Consider the following 23,017-nt stretch of genomic DNA (forward strand, 5'->3'; position numbering starts at 1 on the left):
TTATATATGTATATTCTGCTTTTCTCTTCTTCTTTATATCAAAAAATACATGTAGCACTGATCAATTTCGTATAGACACGCACGCGTTTTAAGAAAGATATATGTATAACAGATTTAATTAGAAACTGAACATTAGAAATGTACTAGAGGACGTAAAAAAATAAACGTAAATTACTACATTTCGTTCATCGGACATTACAACTTTGACCGTTTCGGCCAGATGGTATCGGCGATAAAAATTATCAAGCTAACAAAAATCAATATTCATCTAGCGGATGTTGAAAAGATATAACGACGGCGATGACGAGTCGACGGCACTGTGTGCACCTCGCCTTGTCATCATTACACTTCGTTCTCTTAATTACAGTATGACGTAGAGCTCAGTAGCATGTACTAGAGTGTTCGTTGGAGTCTAACGCGTCGCGTACACACCGTGTTGTTACCCGAGCGTGCATTAGGAAGGCTGATAACGATCGTCGAGACGAAACGAGAGAGCCGAGGCGTCGGTCTGCGTTATCCGCAGATCTTATCTCGTCCTTCATATTTTTCGTTCGGCCATATGGTACATATCCGCTATATTATTACGTGTACTTTCGTTAAACACACTTGCGAACATCTTTGCTAACGTAATTGCAACGCAATGACGACGACAAAAGCGTTGTTATGTGGAAGTCGGTTTATCGCGCGCTTCGTCGAAACACGCCTATCGGTAGCATTTACTTATCGAAACCGCAACCGCGCAGATATTCGTACACGTAGCACTCGATCGTTTATCTGCATTGGCATCGCTTAGATATGGGTATGTACGTGTATTATATTGGTCATGCCGGCGAACAATTACGCAACAATCGGCGATTCCGATCGGCGTTCTCTGATGACGAGGCAGAAACGCATTTCGCGGACGTGGAATCTATTCGTGGGCAAGTATTTGTTGTCTCATTTGTTAACTCGTATTAGTTATGTTCATGAGATTTCACCTCTCTTTTTTCAATTAACTAAGGAGTCGGGCAAATTTCCATTTCAATCATTTTAATATTTTCGAAATAAAAGAACGATTAATGACCGAAGATTTATTCCGTAAAACGATGAATTAAATTTCTTATTCGAAAACTGGCTTCTTGTATTTATTTGTGTACGAAAATTTGTTATTCGAATGAAAAAGTTTCTTCGATTCAGTTTTTTGCTATTTGTTGTTTTTATCCACTGTGTGCGAATGAAAAATATGCTAAAAGCCACGGCGACAAAATATCATTATCATATCACTCTCTTGCAACACAGTTATATATTATTCTGATAAACCTGAATCTGATATGAGTTGCCGGTATCTGTCATTACGTAAATATGAAACTACAAGATTCAATGACACATGATCTGTTATCAGTATTGTATGTTTGCGCTGGAATAAACTTAGATTCGCAAACTATCGTTCAATGACGTCTGTATGATTACTCGTATCGAGAGACCTTTCACACTTCAGACAGTTAAAAATTTGCAAGTAACCCGGACACGTATTAATTTTGTCTGATGGAAGACGGTTTCCGAAATTTGTCAAGGCGCTCAAGGCGAGATCGACAGTCCGAGCGTTAACTTGAAATTCATGTTGAAGTCTTGGACTGCCTTTCGATTTCGAACACCGCTGATACTCCGAACTTTTAATGACGTTTTAGTTCGTTCTACTTGCAATTCTTATTTTCCGCGCGTGTATAAATGGTCCCGTGGGGGCTGTTTACATACGATGCGAAAAAACGTCTCTGCTATTTCGATGTCGATCGCAGTCACAAACTTATACAACGCGATCGATCGTCAGGTCGTAAACTCTATGAAACTGTGGCCCACTTTTATCCGCAGCAAAGGCGACTAACGCGAGGTTCCCACGCGATGCGCACAACACGGGACGGCAATAGCGCTACGCGAATTGCCGAATTAGCGCGCGCTTCGAATTCGAGGGATTCGTTTTGATCAAAGCCGGTTGGGCGGTTTTAATCGCTCGCGGTTGACCGTCCGGCAACTTCCTTGGAGAACGCGACGGGCATTATCGCGTAAGTAGTTCTATCGAGTTATTAGCCAGTTGCCAGCAGCTCGGCCAATGCGTTAAACTTTTAATGCAATTATACTTGGAAATTTCCTACAAAGCGAATTAATTCGCCGCGAAACTAAGTAACATAAAGCGGTTAAGTTGATAACGTCGATGGATTATCGCATAAGCGGTTGGATCGTTCATCGGAGTCTTTTTAGGCGCTCTCGACGTCAAAATTGATTTCCCGCTGGAACGTTCCGGTAAATATCAAAGTTAACCGAGATTTAATTCATTTACCCGAAGGAAATACATTCTCACGCGTGCGTGTCGTTTTAAATTGAATCCTCAAAAGGTTTTGTTTTTGAAGATTTGAAGAAACAAGGAGGAAAAAAACTCATGAAAGTTAAACAGAACCACACGCGTCTTCGTGTTGTAATAGAAGATTGCTGGCTCAATGATACATTATCACGGAAGAGTCATCAAACGCGATGTTAGTGCGCAATTCCTAACTGAATATGAAGTCGCAACGTTGTGCAACCGGAAAAACGAAACGTACATATATATCTAACTATAGATAGTATCTCGGAATGTGTCAGAATAAGATATGAAGTATATCGCAAAATATCAAGGTATTCTTTCTTCGAGGCTCTTGCTCTAATGTTTTAATTTTATAATTTATACGGAAAATGTCAAAATCTGGAGTGATAATTTAAGAATTAAATTAAAGATTTTTATAAAAGCAATACTGATTTTTATTTCTACTTCTACTTCCACTTCCAACTTTAATTCCATTTCCGCTTCTATATTTTTCTTTTTATTTATTGTTATAAATTATTCTTGCTCTTATTATCTTTTATTATTCTTCATCAAAGAAATGTTGTGGAAACTTTTATTAAAAAGAATCGAACTCCCTTTATCGATATCCCAGTGTGAAAGTTGAGGGCATTCCTCGTAGTTTCTGTCACAAGTGGTATCAGCGATAATTACTTAAATTGATAGGCAATTATCTTCGTATTACCGACGATAATTTCCGAACACCTCATGTTTCGAACACCACATCCTCGTTCGTTACACCCGAACCATTGAGCGCAATCGGTACACATTAAGGTGCGAATCAAAAAACACGTTACGTTCCGAAACCTTGCGTTTCAAGGCTCTCGCGCTTTCACTTTTACCGTCAAGTGACTGCTTCTCTGCACCTTGGTCCTATTTAATAAAGGCGGTGGGACTTACGTAATTTGGAAGGAAATATATACATGCGTAAACGCTGTTTTATCGGCTTACTGATAATACAATCGTTAGCGATAGTTGTATGTTTGTGATTAATGAGAGATTCATAAGATTTCATCTCTTGAAATATCCACTATGATTATTCAGAATTGTTATCGAAGTATATTGTGCTTATTGCAAACATCGATGGTAATCAAGCGCAATAATATTGTAGAGACATTAAACTGTCAATAAAGTGTGGAGTTAACGATTCTCGTAATACTTGAGTGTAAAGTCGCAACCTTGTGGAAAAACGACTATAAACTACTACTAACTCGCAATTTGGACGCTGAATGGGCACTCAGGATCAGAGTTCATCGCCATTTTACACGCAGAAAAATTTTGATACTGCTGAAACTGAATTCTTTGCTCGTTAATAGGTTAATATCGTGTCATCGATGTGGGCGTGGACGAAATAAATGTCATTTTTTTTTCTTTCTTCCGCCGTCGATACAATCTCGCTGAGTCATTTCCCGAGCAGCGGCCACGGTGGTACTCTAAGTTTTTTTCCGATGTGTAAAGCGAAGCATGATCGGCACTTTTGGTACTGTGACGAATTATCGGCATGCATCGCGAACTGATTAACACTGGTGGATCAATTAGCCGATGAAAATTTGATACACGTTATCGAAGTATTAATAAATTCAATGGAAAATTCCGTGTAGTCATATTTAAGCAAACTTTTATTTTAAACATGTACGAAGTACTACTGAAATCAGTGTGCTATTTAATAATATATTAAAGTGTACCGAAGTGTGCGAATAATGAATAAAAGCACCGAATAATCGAGATAGAATAGGAAATTGTGCGATTTAAGAATGAATGCGATTAAAAAGTTAATTTGGCGTGATGGAAGAAAAGTTAAAATTAAAATCGAACGACGTTAAAATAAAGATGGCAAGTACCGACATTGTGCGAATTTTCTCGGTTAAGCGACCAAATTGTCCGAAGGTTATCGTTGATAATTTCGTGATGAAGCATAACGTCGCCACCGAATCTCTTAATAATGTATATCGCTCGATGATTGTAGCAAAACGTTATTGCTGTTATGCAAATAGGACGGATGTAACGATCACGGATCGAAAAAGTCGTCGGCGTGAAGCGCCCGACTAAAACGACGCCCCCGCCAGTCGGTTAGAATTGAGAACCTTCGGCGCATGATCGATCTCGCTCTCGCGTGCGTAGAATAGTGAGGTTGCACTGTTCACGCAGGGTTTATAAATAGCTTGAACAAGCAAGCTGGTTAGACAGTCTGCCATAATCTCGCTGAGCGCCTCCAGAGACCACAATCCGCAGGTTCGCTTTGTCGTGACTACTCATTCTCTCTCTTTCTTTCTCGTCATTTTCTTTCCTTCGCTCACTTCTTTCTTTCACTCTCTCTCTCTCTCTCTTTTTTCCCCGCGTGCTCTTTACCTGTCTCAAATAATCCGGAGCAGCTCGAGTGACAAGAGACCGCCTCAACGATCGCGAATTTGTGATTCATGGTGCGCGATTTCGCGAGGGATCCGCGGCGAGTAACACGTCGCTCTCTCGTATATGAACGCTGTCGTTTATGAAGACGGAAGTTTGCGCAATCAATTACCGCGGAGTGCGAAAACAAATGTGTGAAGCTACAGTATTCTACAGGCTCGCAATAAATTCATCACCTAGAATTTGGCAAGTTTGTCCTTTTATACCAACGCTGAAGGTGCTATCGAGATGCATGCATATTCTCTCTTTAATATCTTTTCCTCAGTGCCTGCCTTCTTTTGACACCTTCTTTTTCGCTTTCCGTTAGGGAATTCCATCGCGTTCGATGAACTCTGATTTATATTTTCTTCGAGGTATCTTATGTAACACACATCCACATACAGACCGGTAATTATAGATATGTTATAACCGCGCGTTAATACACTCAATTTAGCATTGGCGAAACACCAAGGACGTTTCGACAACACTATGAATGTGCAATACACAAGAAAAGCACGCAATTTCCAGACGACACGCTGACCTAAAGAATAAAAGAGCGATTCGAAGGCGGGCTCCTCAATATTTAACCTCGCACTATCGCGTAATTCGTATAATCGCTGCCGAATGCCAGGGACAAGATTCCCAAACGGTGTAAGACTTGTCTAAACTTTGAAATAAAGCCTTCTTTTGTACAACTCTTCTCGCATACAACGCCCGATAATCCTCAATTTCCGAAATATACGTCACGTCTCGAGACTATTCGAGTGTGATTGATAAGAATATCGAGATATACGATGTTATATCTCGGACAAACGAGGCGTGACACAATAGCGAATGACTTTTTAAGATATATTCCGTGATTGATTGAAGTACTTGTGAGAGACGGAGAGGGATTCGATTGATACATTTCTCTTACAACGGTGAAAGCTCAAACAACGCCGACATGAACGTGCGCAATTTCGCCATTGCCGTCGTGATTGTGTGTTGCTGCATCGTATTATTAATATGGAGAAGAGAAATATTTGGCGACATCACGCAGCCAATCTCTACGTTAAACAGTAAATCAACATCACCGCGCGAGACATTCTTGAGCGACTGCACGGGAGCACGTTCATCCGAGAATCGCGGAAAATTGGATCTCGCGCCGTGACAAGGCGCCGAGCTCCAGCAACAAAGAAGTACAACACGATTACTCGCGAATTCACCGATCATTCCGGAGGCGATCGCCGATCTTGTTAAGTGACGCGTCGATGCGAGCCTTACAAGGACATCGCGAACGTTCAGAGCGAGTGATTTTCTCGCGGGATTAATCTTGTTCATTTTGCCGCGCCACGCACACCTCTTGTATCTTGATATATTAAATTAATGTTTGTCGAAAAGTGCATGGAGAAAGATAATTTGATGGCGCGACAAGTTTTATGCTGTTGCAGCCAAATCTGTCAGTTACTATGTGGACAACGATTCGATAAAACTTCTGTCAACAAATGGGAGGGCTGCTTCGAAATTACGCGATTTCGCAATATTACTCAGCGAGTAAGGCGATGATTGGCAAACTTCTGCCGGTGTTGCGAATGTCGTTGCGCAACAGAGTGTGTTTGCACGTGTCATTGTCATACCATTATTCTAAAGTGTTATCTAAAGTGCGCTCTATACGCAGTAACGGCGGGAGTCACGTTTTCTACCTTTGTAGTACAAAAAACTGCAATAGAATTCTGCTTGTTATTCCTTAGTACCTGGAATTATTATTTGCAAGAATTTCACAACGAATATTTCTTGATCACTCCTTCGACAAAATCTTATCGCGAATCTGGTTTCCATCGCCATTCTACGCAGCATTTTACACATTCATTGATAACAACAAGAACGACAATTTCGAACTAGTTTCTCTTACGACAGTGAAAGCTCGAACAACGCCGACATGAACGTGCGCGTCATTGCCGTCGTGATATGTGTTGCTGCATCGTATTATTAATCTGAGGAGAAGAAATATTTAGCGACATCACGCAGTCAATTTCTACGTTAAATAGTAAATCAACATCACCGCGCGAGACGTTCTTGAGCGACTGCACGGGAGCACGTTCATCCGAGATTATCGTAATTATTGTTCTCGTAGGTAAACGTAAATAAGACCTTTTCGGAAAATTTTGCCAGCCTGAACGTAAAAAATACTTGCATATGTAATAATAAGTGATATTGGCTGACATTCGCATGAGAACTTGGTGCTTATCGTTGAATACATTTTTGCGTCGCTCGAGTACCTCCGAGAGAGTCACAGATACAATCGATCACCGGCCGCTTCGTTAATCGCACGTTTTCGCAGATCGCAAGATGCCCATCGATCTTTACCACTTGCCCGGCAGTGCCCCGTGCCGTGCCGTGCGTCTGGCGGCGGCTGCCGTAGGAGTGGACTTGAACCTGAAGCTGACCGATCTCATGGCCGGCGACCAAATGAAACCGGAATTTCTCAAGGTAACTCGCGACTAACTCGGTATTTCTCCATGTATAAGCAAATTCACGATTACCATCGGCATGAAATCATTGTTATATGCTGTACAGTAAACGCCATAATAGTCTTAACATTTACTAGGTCTAATGACAATGGAATTTTTCGATTACACGCAATGAATCGGCCTATTCATTATCACTGCTACTTTGGAACATCTTTGTCGGTTCATAAAATAATCAGTCATGATGTACGAATATGTCGATTCATTATTTGTGATTGAAAAACCTCATTGTCTGGGCCAAGGCTATTGTGGCGCTTAATGTACCATTCCTTAGATCGAAAATTACATTATTTTCAGCCTCACACATAAAGTAAAAAATTGTTATAATTAAAGCATTGCAAACCTTTTCATTGTAATTCGAGAAAATTGTGCAATTTTCCGCCCGGGAAATAATGCAACATACATATCTGTACAGTGTGAAAGTGTGAAAACAGCACGCACATTAACACGAAATAATTGTGTCATAAAAAGAAATAATTGCCGTGTGTCATGTAACAATGTACTTTTGTTATATAATCGCGTGACTTACACAGTCGTTATTATCTGTTTGAATATAGATGAACCCGCAACATACGATTCCTACGATGGACGATAATGGCTTTTACTTGTGGGAGAGGTATGGAGGGAAGCTTATCTTAATATTTCAACGCGGTCGTGCTAGTGTTTAGAGGATCGATCCTAATACGAATACGACTATCTTACGCAGTTATCGATCCATCGTTCCAATTTTTTCACAGATCCTTCCTGTATTCTTATCGGGAGAATCATACTTTACATTTTGCTGATAACAAGTTATACATCGTTCGATCTGTATCTCTCATTTACGAATCTATCTTTCTAATCAATTCGCTTTTTCGCCACGTTCGATCTTGAAGACGTAACTATAATCAATCCTTCAATCTCCAGATGGATAAATATGTTTGTTACGAAGGAGAAAATCGATTCTGATATATGACGTGGAAAATCGCAAAGAAAAAACTAGTACGGCACATCTGGGGCATTCTTTACACATATTATCACGTGATCACAATAACGAATGAAATATTAACTCCGTTAGTCGCGGTATTTCTTACTCATGAAATGTCTTTCACAAATACATTAATTTTCTCATTATTTTCCTTTGCTTCCCGAGACCATTTTTATTTCATTAACATTTAGTTGATGGGCCAGGCACAAAAATACATATAAAAATTGAAGAATAAAGAGAATAAAAAAGAAACATTGACAACGAGTTTAACCTTGAGCAACAGCGATACATTGTAGGCTCAACGTGTATCTATTGGATATGGCGGTTAAAGTTGCTCGTATACGTGGACGTTGATATAACACGATTGTATATTGCGTTCATTGCTTCAATTCATACGCACTTTGCAGCCGAGCGATCATGACCTATCTAGCCAATAAATACGGCAAGAACGATTCACTCTACCCGAAGGATCCTCAAAAGCGAGCCGTGGTCGATCAAAGGCTATACTTTGACATGTCAACTCTGTACCAGTCATTTTCCGATTACTACGTAAGTTGTTATTATCCTTCTTTTTTGCTAATTATTTGATTACGCGATAGGAATTGACTCATAAAATGGACGTCTGCGTATGTACAAATAACACGTTTCTTGCAGTATCCGTATATCTTCGCCGGCGTCAAGCAGGATCAGGCAAAATACGACAAGATCGAAAAGGCGCTGTCTCTCTTGGATAAAATATTGGAAAACGAAAACTACGTGGCCGGGAAAACTCTCACCCTCGCCGACCTCACCTTGGCCGTTACCGTTTCTACCATGAAGGTGGGTAATTGATTTTCCGTGCATTTCGTATCATCGATTCACCGGTAAAACGATGAGTCTACGCGGAACAAATCAAAGTTCAAAGCTATAACTTCGAATTGAATAAGCGGACAAACGCAACTTTCCTCGCGATGATATCAAGCTCTTTCTGCAAACTGTATTTTCGGATTTAACGGTATGTGACCAAAAGTAGTGTCGCCCCTTATTTAAGCGTCAAATATTTATGTTATTATACGCTACTTATAAATTTCACGCGAGTTCTCGCGTTCCTTAAATGTATAACTTCACTTGGCTTACGTAACGCGTGATTGTGTGTTCACACGCGACTAAAACTGCATACGTAAGTTAAATTTAAGCTCATTCATAACCTAATTTTACAAACGTACTATAACAATAATACCAGAGAACCGGTAATTCATTCACGGATATGTTTCTCTTTGCAGGTCGTGGATCATGATATAAGCAAATATGGCAATATTCTGAAGTGGTACGCTAGAATCGAGGCTGAAGCTCCTAAATACAAAGAGATTCAAGAGGAAGGCTTAAAGAGTTTCAAAGATTTGGTCGACAGCTTGAAGAAGCAGTGATTTACAGACACGAATTTTGCGCTCGAGAATAACGCATGATTTTTATATTGATCTATCGTATCGGTATTTTTATACGTTACACAGATCGTGTCGTAATTTTGCACAAAATAAATTATAATTGTTAAATAAGATGACGAATGGGTGCTTATTTAAAGGTATAATTAAAAGAAAAATGCAACTGCATGAAAAGTTAGAAAAAACTAGTTGGAAAAATGGATTTTAATAAACAAAAGATGCAGTTGCAAATTACGCGCGGTTTTATAACGTAAACTGTACCGTAAAGTGTAGAAGATTATAGGATTAACATTTTACGTTCCGCGCCGGTAATCGTTCTCTGTTCTCTCGTTACATAGTTGAGGAAACTTATTATTAAAATATTACTGGAGAATATATATCTTCCGTAAATTTCTCACGGAGGATGAAGCTGGGAATTCTCACCTCCGTTGGTCACTTAACAACGGGAAAACTTTTAGCATAGTTTCCGTGAACGGTCTGCTTTCATCGTTGGAGAATCTTGACCTCGCCCTCGCGGCATTGCTTTGTCGTGAACAAAAAGTTTCCGTGGCGAATGGCCAGACCAAAATCCTCTTCTCTTCCCTCTCCTTCCGCCCATCACCTGCCACTTCAAATCCTGTTAACAGGTAGATTTTCGTCTTATCGATCGGCTGCAAAGTTACGTCGTACACACGACAAAGTCTCACGAGCGACATAAAGCCGATTAATAATTAATATAATTATCCTGACAAAGGTTGAGCGTCTTTGTCAATTCTGATTTATCTATCTGGGATTTACGGAGTACACAAGATGCTCGAAAATTTTGTGGATCAAGCGGTGATAGAAAATAGCTAGATTTATAATATAATAATGTTATCAATAATAATAATAATAATAATAATAACAAAACTACTTGTGAAGATTTGTTGAGACCAGGTCTACAAATATCAAGAAGCGGAAACTGTAACGACTCCTCCAACTTGAAATTTTTATTTCGTTTCGCCTTTCATAAGAGCGATCTTCGAGTCGAACACGACGTTAACGAGTTTTTCGAACCGTGAACTTGTTCGTTCTCATTACGCGCGTAATTTGCCACTATGCTAGTCGACTCACCTTAGACCCGTTCATTTGGCTCCACTCTTTAAATAGCGTTTAACGATAGCAATAATTACGGCGTAAGAGCCATACTTACATTCGTCGTATTTAATCGGTGATCGCGAAAATACGACTGATAATATAGGAAATAGACTACGTAACAAGCTGATGGTCCATAAAATGCCGAATGTTGCGTATAAGGATAATACCAAGAGGAATAATCAAAATATAAAATTGACGCGTGTCATAAAATGCCTTTACCGCTGTCATCTTCTCTCGGTAAGAGAAGGAAAATCACGTGTTTCACAAGATTTGATAGATATTCGAAAAGCGTGGCGCAGCCGCAAAATTTTTATTACAGGTATGTACTGAGAGAATGTAGAGAAAATATATGTCATAACAAAGAAACGAATTTCAAAAATAAAAAAAATGTGCCAACGGCACACGGTTATTCCCAAGTGGTCACCCATCTAAGTACTAACCGTGCCCAACGTTGCTTGACTTCAGGGATCAGACGAGAACTGGTACGTTCAACGTGGTATGACTGTTGACATTTGGAGGAGTTTTTCAATCATCTGAACTCGTGTCGCAATTTTCACTCTGTATTACTCCTGAAAATTGACCTAATTTTAATAATGATAAAATTATCGCTCACTATATTATATGCTGAGAATCAACATTTTCAAAATATTCCAGATTTCCGAGGCGATTATCAAAGCATGTAGCATACGACGATCATTATCGGTTAATATACAATCATTAATTAACTTAACTTCTGATCAATTTATTCTTTCGTCTAGAACCATTGAGTGACGATGATCTCGCCACGATGACAATCAGGAGTTGATTACATGACGAAATATAGGACGCAAGATGTAACGGCAACGAAACTTAAAATTTATACTTTTTCTCTTCTTTTTTGAATCTCCGAATCCTACCGACATTTCCAATGCGAATAAAGAAACTAATATAAATTATAGTGATATATAATGTAGATTATTAGAAAGGAAAGTTTGTTTTATTCATTCATCATATAATTATATTTATAATTATATTTATAATTTACCGTCTAATTTAGATTATTTAATATTTGATTATTATATTCTATCTGCAGTTAAGTAAATCAAATGATTAATATATTGTTTATTGAAATGAAGGGTAAATATTGAATGCAGGTAGAATATTGAAATAATTGAATATTAAATTATACTTAAATAAATCCTCGTTTAAAACGGAACAAACGACCAACATATGAAGTAACTATTTAGAGCATAAAAAAATCTGTGTAATGTAACACGTTGAGGTCCCCCATTGGTGTTTTATTAATTCGATAACATTTGCGGGATTAATAATATAGAACTGAAATTTTGATTCGGGTATATAGCAACAGCGTGACACAACCGCAAAATTTTATCTAGCGATATGTATTGAAAGAATCCTAAGAAAATGTAAATCATCACGAAAAATGTATTTAGAAAAGAATGAAAAAATTTGGTGTTAACAGCGTGCGATGTTCCCAAAACGGTTTCGGCATGAAAAGCCAATTATCTAGTTATCAATCCCTCCGTCCGCCATAAAACTCTAATAAAGGTCAGTTCTATGTATATACTAGAGCTCTACTTAAACGCGTGTCGGCATATCGATTGACGAGAAGTTGCGGTTGTGAATCGTTCAGTCTTCAGTCTTCGTGTGAAGTCGAAAGTACGCGCGCATTCTTTTTCGTGAGACACAGATCGTGTCACTTAACGCTTGTCAAAAAGTGGCAAATAGGTAATATACCCATAGACGTGTTACATTAATCGTACAGTGATGATATATTAATCGATAAAAAATTGAACGATTCAAGAAACCGAGAATATGTCCATACAATTTTATTACTATCCTCTGAGCCCACCTTGCCGAGCTGTGATGCTCACTGCGGAAGCGATTGGACTCGAGATAGAGCTAATAGAGCTGAACTTAATGGCTGGCGAACACTTGACACCGGAATTCGAAGAGGTAGATAAGAAACATCGATAATATCAGTTCTCGTATTATTTTTGGTATCGAGTCGATATCCGTTATTATTACGCATAAAACACTTCCTTTTTCCCGCAGTTAAATCCGCAAAAGACGATCCCTTTCATGGTGGACGACGATCTCAAGCTGTCGGAAAGGTCTGTGCTAATTATTGTAATAACATATCGCCATGTTTCGCGGTATTTATTCAGAAATAACGTTCTAGTCGAGCTATTATGTCGTACTTGGTTGACCAATACGGCGAAAATGACAGCTTGTATCCGCAAAATACGGAAATGCGTGCCTTGGTTAATCAGCGATTGTACTTCGATCTCGGCACGCTCTATGCTAGTGTATTCAGTTATTATGTGAGTATGTAATTAATTTTATACTCAAGAGAAACGCCAGTGTGTTGACTCCTTCAAACATCAATTGTTGCATTTTTAGAATTTATAGACATTTTAGAACGACACATCATATACAATTTCGGTTGCAAATATCAAACGTCAAAATTTAGGAGGAGTTACTACTCCAAAAGATCTTGTTTTTTTTTTTTATTAAATATTCTGAGGAAACAAACGTTAATCTGTCTTTTGTCGAGGTATCGAATTACTCTTCGATAAAATCATGCGAAAAATCATGCCGCGACTGCGATCACCGCGAGTTCCGTTGTAGATATCTGTGTTCAAAAAACTCACCGATACGTACGATCCAGCGGAATTTGAAAAGCTAACAGAGGCCTTCCGAATTCTGGATACTCTCCTCGAAGGACAAGAATACGTGGCTGGACCCAACTTGACGATTGCTGATTTTGCTTTGGTCACGTCTGTGACTACAGCAGAAGTAATTTTGACAATATTAATTACAATATCATAACATGAATAAATTGCTAAAATTAAAAAAAATAAGTTACAGTGGCGTAAAACACGTAGTGTGCAGTGGTGTAAGACATTTTTAAATTTCATTTCTTGGGATGATTTTATACGAGAGAAAATCATATTGCATTACTCGGTATATTGAAATATAAATGGAAACACTGTGTTTCGATAAAAACTGTAGTAATATTTTCCCTTTTAAATATGTAAAATTATCCTAAAACAGACAGAATATACGCGGATACTTGTTTCATCCACTGTACGCATGTACGTGCATTTGATCGCTGCGCCGACAACGTAAAACTTCACACTTTAAACTCACATGTATACGGCTCTATGAATTAATTTCATAATTTTAACTCTTCAAAAGTTTCCTCGCGAAGAGAATTCCGTTCCCGAATTCTGCAGCAAATCGCGAATCGCCTAAGGCGGATTTAACATAATAAGAACATTTACGAAACATTATGTAATATCAAGTTGATTGCACAAACATTATGAAATGATCATATTTTAGAACAAAATATAATAATAAATTATTGCATTTGTTCATCTTTGTATGATGTGTTATCTTGAATATTTTTAAGAAACAGCTTTCTACTTCACCAGAAATTCTATAAAATTAATTATTTGCTTCCCTCCAGCCTTGATAAATCAATTTGTTGTGTTTCAGGCTTTCGGGTTCGAAATGGAGGAGTATAAGAACGTTTCCGATTGGTTAGAAAGAGTAAAAACATCCGCACCTGGATATGAAAAGGCTAATGGTGAGGCAGTCGAGACATTTAAGCAAATTGTGCAAGAGTCACGAGGTAACGAAGAAGAAGGAAAAGAAGAAGGGGAAGAAGAAAAGGAAGAAGAAGAAGAGAAGGAAAAAGAAGAATCAGAAGGGGAAGAAGAAAAGGAAGAAGAAGAAGAGAAGGAAAAAGAAGAAGAAGAAGAGAAAGAAGAAGAAGAAGAAGAGTGAATGAATCAGTGAAACGAGTAACATTATATAAAAAAATATATTGTTTCAATCTTTAAATGCTCGAATATATTACATAAATAAATAAATAAAAATGGTTATATTGCTTTTTCACATGTTGTTACTAATTAAAAATCAAAATATATAGAATATACAGAATTTTAATTAAATCGGAATCGTTCTTATTCCCTAACAGTTACAGATTTATTATTTTATCATTCAATTTATAGTTAGCATATCGCACATAAAGTGGAGAAATTAATTGTTACTGCAATCAATCGTGTGTTCAAGTCAGCGTCAAATTAGTTTGCGTAAAGGTAAGAATCGCATGCGGGACTTATCTTGTTTTTCGTGTTGCTTTTATCATTATTTCTGCGCGTAATTTCAGCATGTAATTTTTTATTGAGATCTTTGCCGTTTAAAAATATAAGTCTGCGTGCCGACTGACGGCAAAGCAAGTTTCATATTGCTCTATTCTCAGTACATGGTATCATACAGACATTCTATGTATCGTGTGTCGGTTAGTAATCCACCGAAGACCGTAATCCAGTCAGAGTAGAAAATTCGAATGCAACGAATTAGGATACTTCGTTCTTTTATCAAGCAAGAAACACATTGTCGCCACTGAGCCCTGCTATTACATATATTTACGCAAATATTTATCGTTATCGACGCTCAACTTCATTTTCTTTCAACAAATGTGGTTTATTTAAAACGTTGCTTTATCTACACTGGAAACGTAGTTTCCAATTTAATGTGGTCACACGAAAATATTATTGTATATCTAAATTAATTTGAACGGTTTTTAACTTGTGTATAGATTTTATAGCAAGGATATACTTTTATCGACAATAAATTATTGCAATAAAGCAATATAAAAATATCCAGTATATGACTGCGTACTTACCGATGGGGTAATAATTTCTAGCGATGGATTACAAGTGTTCGTTGTTGAGTTAAAAATTTACAAATGGGCATACATATTACTAAACCGATTTTGTACTCGGAGAAATTTTTCTTCATTCAACGCCGGAGATCTTCTCTATATGGTTATATTTTAAGACTATACATTGTCTTCGCTCATTTGTCGCAGTAAAGTAAAATACGACATCGCAGTGCTCAATATCTGCAAACACGAATAATACGCATTATATCTCTCATTTTGCAATAAAAAATGGGCTTCCACTTAGATATTCTTAGCGGTTTCAAGAATAACTATAGTGAGATGCTCCTATCTTGAAAAACTATCGCGTTTTCGTTCTCCCACGAGAAGAGCGCTGAGTTAGTAGCTGCGGCTATGACGCATTGATGTGTTTTACAAGTGGGCGAAAGGATAAAGTGCGACTCGCATATAACATTCGCTCGAAAAAGCCGGACGGCGGGAGCTTCTTAAAACTTGCAGCGAACGAACTTTTTCCGCCGGGGAAGTTTTAAGCAAAGTCATTCGTCGCGTCGCGCACTTACCCCCGTGAAAGTGTCCAAGGACATCACCGCGAAATGTCCGGCGGTTAATGTGCACGGTCGACGTGCTCTGATCATGATCATAATTAGCCCTTTCCTCAACGCCATGCCCGGCCTCCTACCGGATAAGAGATACCACTTGGAGTTGTAAGCGGCCTCGGAGATGGCCGTGCTTTGCACAATTATGTCGTTACACGTCCACGTATAAATAAGTAGCTGGATAAGCCCGCCCACGAAGTGGAAGGCGAAAATACACTTCCTGATGGCCAGGTCCGCCGCCTGCGGACAAACGAGGACTGTTCCGGAGTGTGAAATAACGCGATTCTCTCCGCAATTGTCAAGTGGTCGAATCGCGTGACTCACTGTATAAATAAGGAGTGTATTAGAGGAAAATTTATTTGCGGTAAGACAATTGTCATAACAACTACACTCTGTGTAAACGTACCATTTTTCTGTACAATGAACGCTATTGAAAAACTTTCAAAGAAAATAAAGGAGAGTATAAAGGAGGGTATAAAGGAGAGTGACTGGATGACAAAAAAACTAGCGACAAGCGACGGATTGATTTCTCATGCGAAGATAAGTTTAAAATCGCGGAGCAATTAATTTTCGAGCGAGACTTTTCGGAAGAAATTAATTTCGAAAATTGGAAAGTTCGAAGTTTCGCGATATTTCAGGCTCGGATAATCTTCAACGATCTTGCGTTGCACATCGTCGAGTTCGTTCCGGGATAATTCGGGATAAAAAGTTTCTTAAAATTGAGCTTACGAGAAACTGGAAACCGCCAAAGCAGATGAATACGCTGGAGAGCAGCAATTGGCCGAGCAATATAACGGTGAACACATGTTGCATGTTATGTAGGTATTGTATGAGCACGTAATGCTGCCGCACACAATCCTGCAATTAGTGACCGGTGAATTAACTTAAAAGCTCCACCGTGAAAATTTTGAAATATTGAGTCGATCAGATAGTTCGACTCGATTTGCAGATAATGAATATACAAGTCAAATACGAGTGATAGTAATTTTTACTGAAATAATTATATCGAAGAGTACCGAATTTTCAATGGTGATATTATGGGGCCCCTACGTAAGTTTAATTCGAACTTTCTAACTGATTTAATAATTCTCTAGTGCGCGAAGACCTTAATCGCTTCGAGTATTATTAAACGTTTCGAGCCTTTCTCATTACCTGCAATCTCTGTGACGTCAAAGCGACAACTTCCGCTTCCGAGGGGCTCTTCTTGTCGCCCGTTGCACTTTCGACACAACTCTCGGCGACAATCTCCACCTTGTGAGCCAAGATCTTCAGCTGCGCGGCGGTATGGATGTTGAACGTGCTCACGAAATTATCAAAGCAGAAAGTGCAAATGCCCGAGTGTATCGTCGAGAGTGACTGCAAGAATATCATCGATGTAATTTCAATTTTCTACGATTAAATCACGATTGAACTACGTCGTTATACTTCCTTCCTCACCTGTATGGTGTAAGTGACTTCGTAGTACGGCGAATAATACGGAAACTCGATCCACAGTTTGAACGGCAACATCCTTTCCGTCTCGTTCATTCCTTGAGGCTCTGCCGACAAAAATACAAATCTGTTTTAATACCGCGGCATGTCGCTTCACACGTGCGCAACAGAATTTTCGCCGATGCAGAAGCGAAACTGTACCGAAGAAAGGCGCGAAGATGTAATTGAAGGTCGCGCAGTAGACGATGAACATAAAAGTGTAGGTCAGAGTCATCCCTAGCTTCTCGTATTCCTCCAGAATTCCAGCATCAACCTCGTCGTAGGTGATCCCCCAGAAATTTTTCTCCGCGAAACGAATCAGTTTCATCACTTCGTCGCGGTAGAACATGAAGCTACCCAGTTTCACCAGTATCATTATCAACAGCAACGTCGCGCATAAATTCGACGTGACGGCCTGCGGGTAATAAAAATGGCCGAGACGAGGTAACGAAGGATCGCTTGGCTGTCACTCACGTAAAGGTCGTCTATGCAGTGATACAGATCGACACCCTCGACGAGAATGGCGAAAAGGATCGCCGAAACGGCGTAGCCGAACGCGACGCGCAGGAGCAGCCGTTCCCGAGGTGTCTCGACGTACCAGAGACCGACCATTTTCATGAAGAGACGCGTGATAGTCACCGTCCGGTACTCCTTATTTCCTGTCATAGTGCACCTCGTGATTTTCTTCCTGCGCGCGGATCTAAGTGCATCTGAACTGTCTCGATGTAAGTGGAGGCCCATCACGTTAACCGGCGGGAAAATTGTTGCGCGCACTTACCCCGACTCGAACCGGTGACAGGCTGCAATCATATGTGTCTTGCTCGCGATCAATCGGTGCATTAACTTCGATCTTTGGCGGACAATGTGTCTCGCCTGCTGTCGCGTCACTCAGTGGTTATCGTTAATTGGACGTCTACTCGCGATATACGAGGACTCATATGTGACGAGGCATACAGTAAAGTCTCTCTCGATTGACGGAGTGAGATGGTGCGTACCATTGGAAGCGACATGAGTGTCTCGACCCCAGCTCGGAGTCAGCAGTGTGCGCAGAAAAATGGAATGGTTGTGCAAGAGAGAATTATACCAGCAGTTGCAGAGAAAAGACAACGAGGTCCGTTTGGATCGCGGTTGTTGAAAGAAAATGAAAATAAATATAGACAAGCAAGTAAGCGACCAATTACGTATGTGTGTTCTTTCGGTAGGTAATTCTATTAAAGTTCACTTGATTATTAACTCTCGCGCACAATATTAACATTATATATTATTATTAATTCTTGGCCGTTCTTCTTACTATAGTCTCCGCGAAAGTATATATACGCGTGTCAATGTGTACACAATGAGAAAAATAGTATTTACACATACTTCCCTTCTTGTCTGAATCGAAATATTTTCTGATCTGAATATCTTCCTAAGTGTCTCTATTCTTCGACGAAAAAATTACGGAGCAAGGTGAAGTACGAGGCCGCGGTGCTCATCACCTGGAAAAAAACAAGATTCGGGAGGTGTGTTAAAATGTATTTATCTTGCTTTAAAAATTCACTTCACCGCCATGAAAGTCTCGAGGGAGACCGGGAAGAAGCCACCGGCAGATATGGAGCAGGGATGCATGGATCGCACCATCATCATGAGAATGGCATTTCGGATGCCTCTGTTATCCCGATGAGACAGGACCTCCCAATTGGCACTGTACGCCGATTCCCCGATCGCGCGACTCTCGTCTAGCAAATGCTGCGCCGTGAACGTGACCACGAACAATTGGCAGACGCTGCCGTTCGTGTGAGCGATGAATATCAACCGTCTGACCAGGGTACCGCGGGACTTTATTAACCAAAAAATTAAAGCGAGCCACACCGTTAGAGTCTCAGCAAAACGGTTGACTTGTAATTCTAGGACAATATTTCATAGAACTGTTTGCCATCAACCACAGACAGAATGGCTTTTTAGTTTAAGACACAAGACGGTCATAATCGGCCATTCTGCCAAGAGCCTTACGATCTACCACCTTCTCTTCCACCGCTTTCAGTTATCTGACACTTCTAACGACTTTTTGCGTTTTACTATCATAGTGAGAAAGAAAAACTAAAGCCAACAATACACGGTGTTTCCTAGTGAGCACCTGCCCAAATATTATCTTTCGGTCACGTATATACTCACTAAAAACATTTGAAAGCCTGCTACGCATATCATGACACTGGATACCAATAGCTGGCAGAGAGTCGGATACATGAATAACTTTTCCATTTTCTCGCTGTACCAGATCAACTCTTGATGCTGTAAGACGCATTCTCGGACTTTTTCGTGTATCACCTGCTTGGTTTTCTCATCGAGCGACTCCAAGGTACCGGCCTGTCCGAATCTCTTCAATAGTGTTTCCAAGCGATGCTGCAACAGTTTAAAGTGGCCGGCACTGTGCAGATTCAGCAGACCCAAGAGATTATCAAAACAACAGAAGCATATACCCGAATGAATAAGCGCCACCATCTGTAAAATCATATATTTAACAGAAGAGAGTTTATTTAACATTTTGAATGGCTATGCACGAATGATATAGACGCTAACACACTGAACTTTTTATTTAACAATTAATACGTATTTCGTAAAAAGATTTCATGATTGTTTCGTTTTACGGCCAAAACGTCCCGAACGGGAAGCGCGGAATACGCAACAGGAAGCGTATTAATAGAAAATAAAAAAAATCGTCTAAAAGACTAATTTAGAATCAAAGAAATATATCTTGAACGAACAAAACTGGAGAGAAGACATTTTATTACCTCGAAAACAAATACTATTTCAAAATTAGGCGAGACGTGCGTGTCGATTCCGACATACCAATTAAAAGTGTGAACTCTCTCGCTTGCGTTTTTTCCCCTATTTTCTATAAAAAATGTAATACAAAAGATAAAATGCGGCGTAGCAACGCTAATGTAACGATACCAGAGTTGAGCATTGTTCGAATAATTCGTTCAAATAATAAGATCTGCCGAACTCTGCCGATCTGAGCAACACCACGAACAAGATCGCTAAATTACGACTTGTATGTTCTATTCTTTATTGAGCAATGTAGTTTTAATTATCATCAGGATACCAATTATGGGAGTCAGCATGTAGGTGACAACTGTTCCTTGAACGAAGAACGTAAACGTGCACATTAGAATCATCCCCTTTTTATTGATATCGTCCATAAGTTTCCTGCCGTATTCGTCATATTGCGCGTACCAGAATTTATTCTGCGTGTACTTCAGCATCCCCAGCATTTCTTCCCGATGAGATAGGAAAAAAATGATTTTCAGCAGAATTATAACTACCGGCATGCTACTGCAGGCGGTGTATGTGATGGCCTTGAAACGTCCAATATATTATAATATTCAGAAATTGATTATTATCATTTTTTTTTTATTATTCGATAGATAGAGAAGAGATATCGCGGTACTTACGTAAAAATCACCTATACTAAAATAGAACTCGGTTCCTTCTATCCACAGGGCTAAGATGATCGCGAATATCGTGTAGCCCAAAATACCCTTCAATACGCGCTCCCCGGTTTTCGTCTCGGAGGTCCAAAAACCGATGGTCCACATGAGAAATCTCGCCATCCGCATCGACGCGTAGTCCTTTCTCGTCGTCATGCTCGTTCTTCGCCGACCGTCGCTTCTGATCGTTACGCCGTACATTATCGCAAACGGCAATGATAGATATAGCGATATGTAATAACAGGCATTCCCGCGGCGATTGTAGCGTGATCGAGTTATTTCCCCCTCCTCCCTCTGTTACCTCAACCTATTATCACGTTGTAAGAGGGATCTCCCGTCTTATTACAAGGTACACACCCTTCGTTCTTTCTCACGGATAATGCATGCGATGTCAATGTACTCGTGTGCAATGTACCTGCTCGAGGAAGCCCGCGATCGGCTCGGAAGCGTTTTTTTTGCGGAACAGGTGGGAACGCCTTATTACAGGACGTGCACTTTTCGCTCTTTGTTACAGGTGTTGCGCTCGCCATATTCTCAGGGAGGGTTCTTCGAAGGAATCAAAACCGGAAAAGTGAGCAGAATACGCATGCGCGTCGCAGTCAGAGAAATCGCGAACGAACGGACGGTCGGCGATCGCTGCCCCTAGAGTATTCTTTTCACAGCGATAGCGCGACATTAGCGAAGTTTCATCAGCTATTTCGTTTCCCTCGAATCAAAGTGTGTGTTTCCTAAAACATATCAATAATTGTAACCTAAAGGTTTTCCTCCCCTGAAGGGAAGAAAAATTTACACTGTTATTTAGTTTAGCGAGCGCTCGGTGAAGCGAAGCGTTGCGCTGCACTTCATACCAATGTTGAGGAAAAAGTTATGAACGATACGAAGTATATCCAAACTACTTTAAAGCAGCGACTTTCGAGGTAAGAAATGGAAACTCATTAAAGAAAATCAATTTACGTGTCGTGAGTTTAAAGTTGATTTCGTGTTGTGCGGCGATTTTTGCGCGCGCGAGGAAAGAGGACTCGAAATATGATTCGCGCGAACTACATCCCCCGAGCAAGAATTCCGAATTATTTCCCGGATATATACGCGGACATTTTCGGTCTATTTTATTGATACCATGCCGATTCGCGAACCTGAGGCACACGAAGAGAAAATCTAATTTATTTCGACGTATATTGCGGGACAAAGGAATTTACACGATTTTTGCGCCTGGCCGATGTCGGTGTGGCTGCAATAAGGGGGTTTAATTAAAAAAGACCGCGGGCTCGTTTCCAGGCTTAACAAATCTCACAGACGGGAGCAGGAATGTCACGAGTACGCGGGAGAGCATACGGTAGAGGTATTTTATTGTATTATATTTTCAATGTCTTTTTTGAGAAAATACGTATACTTATACTCGCAACTCGGTACACTTCAACTACGTGGGGACGCGATTCGGCGTTATCGCGGTCGCCCGCTGCGAGAAACGTCGAATGTGGGGAGGACTGAGAGGGGGAGAAATGAAGTTTTATTGCTACTTCGAACAAGTGGTGGACAAGAGAACGTGCAGCCGGGCGTGAGGTAACGCCGAATCGTGCGCTCTTCATGTTGTTTTACATACGATCTATGTATATATGTATACTCAAAACATACAACAAACGAGGACTATCTCTTACTCGTGGTACTTACGTATTCGGCTTAACGTTACGTTATTAATCTTTTTATTTTTTTTCCGTTACCCTCGCCGGTGTAAGTAAAGGAGAGCGGGGAGGCATTCGGTAACATCTTCGATTGGTACATTACATACATTACATTCTCCGGTACGACGCTAAATACTTGTCGACTTCGTTTGCAATCATTTCCTTACCTAGTATGTTTCTATTATTTCATTGTTATACAGATAACGCGTTGTTTATCCATATAACGCGTAACCCGTCAAAACAAAATAACGAGAACCAAAGGATGGACGTGTGTGTTTTCGATGTTACGTAGCTAAGAAGATTTAACATCTCCGGGTATGTTCCATTGTACCAAAAGTGAGAGAGAGAGAGAGAGAAAGAGAG

The 23,017-nt window shown here is 39.9% G+C and overlaps 3 protein-coding genes across 4 annotated transcripts; 2 read left to right on the forward strand and 1 right to left on the reverse strand.

Moving 5' to 3' along the window:
• Positions 1–4,475: 4,475 nt before the first annotated feature.
• Positions 4,476–9,747, forward strand: LOC106746737. Of its 2 annotated transcripts, none has more exons than XM_014623655.1 (6): positions 4,476–4,582; positions 7,056–7,204; positions 7,800–7,858; positions 8,617–8,758; positions 8,864–9,028; positions 9,472–9,747. In XM_014623655.1, exons 2-6 carry the CDS (start codon positions 7,064–7,066, stop codon positions 9,613–9,615), a joined length of 651 nt encoding a protein of 216 aa, XP_014479141.1. In that variant the 5' UTR covers positions 4,476–4,582; positions 7,056–7,063; the 3' UTR covers positions 9,616–9,747. The 2 variants fall into 2 exon arrangements, with proteins under 2 accessions (XP_014479141.1, XP_014479142.1); XM_014623656.1 differs by lacking the exon at positions 4,476–4,582 and adding an exon at positions 4,598–4,942.
• Positions 9,748–12,185: 2,438 nt separating this feature from the next.
• On the forward strand, positions 12,186–14,594 carry LOC106746735 (glutathione S-transferase 1-1-like). The gene is made up of 6 exons (XM_014623653.1): positions 12,186–12,474; positions 12,551–12,702; positions 12,802–12,860; positions 12,929–13,070; positions 13,378–13,545; positions 14,248–14,594. The coding sequence occupies exons 2-6, from the start codon at positions 12,562–12,564 to the stop codon at positions 14,536–14,538; spliced, it is 801 nt and encodes a 266-aa protein (XP_014479139.1). The 5' UTR covers positions 12,186–12,474; positions 12,551–12,561; the 3' UTR covers positions 14,539–14,594.
• Positions 14,595–15,598: 1,004 nt separating this feature from the next.
• LOC106746647 lies at positions 15,599–21,131 on the reverse strand. Its single transcript, XM_014623443.1, has 12 exons — positions 20,940–21,131; positions 20,591–20,843; positions 20,277–20,380; positions 19,660–19,986; positions 19,046–19,323; positions 17,980–18,193; positions 17,668–17,920; positions 17,491–17,573; positions 17,188–17,391; positions 16,765–16,893; positions 16,000–16,275; positions 15,599–15,661 (listed from the first exon to the last, which is right to left on the reverse strand). The coding sequence occupies exons 1-12, from the start codon at positions 21,129–21,131 to the stop codon at positions 15,599–15,601; spliced, it is 2,376 nt and encodes a 791-aa protein (XP_014478929.1).
• Positions 21,132–23,017: the final 1,886 nt, after the last annotated feature.

This window comes from Dinoponera quadriceps, unplaced genomic scaffold (genome assembly GCF_001313825.1).
Source record: "Dinoponera quadriceps isolate SergipeBrazil2010 unplaced genomic scaffold, ASM131382v1 scaffold1565, whole genome shotgun sequence".
Classification (NCBI taxonomy): Eukaryota; Metazoa; Arthropoda; class Insecta; order Hymenoptera; family Formicidae; genus Dinoponera; species Dinoponera quadriceps.

Coding starts and splice junctions, on each gene's coding strand:
- LOC106746737 (XM_014623655.1), top strand. CDS start 7,064: ATGCCCATCGATCTTTACCACTTGCCCGGCAGTGCCCCGTGCCGTGCC. Junction 8,759..8,863: donor AGTCATTTTCCGATTACTAC/GTAAGTTGTTAT, acceptor CGTTTCTTGCAG/TATCCGTATATCTTCGCCGG. Junction 9,029..9,471: donor TTACCGTTTCTACCATGAAG/GTGGGTAATTGA, acceptor TTCTCTTTGCAG/GTCGTGGATCATGATATAAG.
- LOC106746735 (XM_014623653.1), top strand. CDS start 12,562: ATGTCCATACAATTTTATTACTATCCTCTGAGCCCACCTTGCCGAGCT. Junction 12,861..12,928: donor GATCTCAAGCTGTCGGAAAG/GTCTGTGCTAAT, acceptor ATAACGTTCTAG/TCGAGCTATTATGTCGTACT. Junction 13,071..13,377: donor CTAGTGTATTCAGTTATTAT/GTGAGTATGTAA, acceptor GTTCCGTTGTAG/ATATCTGTGTTCAAAAAACT.
- LOC106746647 (XM_014623443.1), bottom strand. CDS start 21,131: ATGACGACGAGAAAGGACTACGCGTCGATGCGGATGGCGAGATTTCTC. Junction 17,921..17,979: donor ACTGCATAGACGACCTTTAC/GTGAGTGACAGC, acceptor TATTACCCGCAG/GCCGTCACGTCGAATTTATG. Junction 16,894..17,187: donor TGACGTCACAGAGATTGCAG/GTAATGAGAAAG, acceptor CACTAATTGCAG/GATTGTGTGCGGCAGCATTA.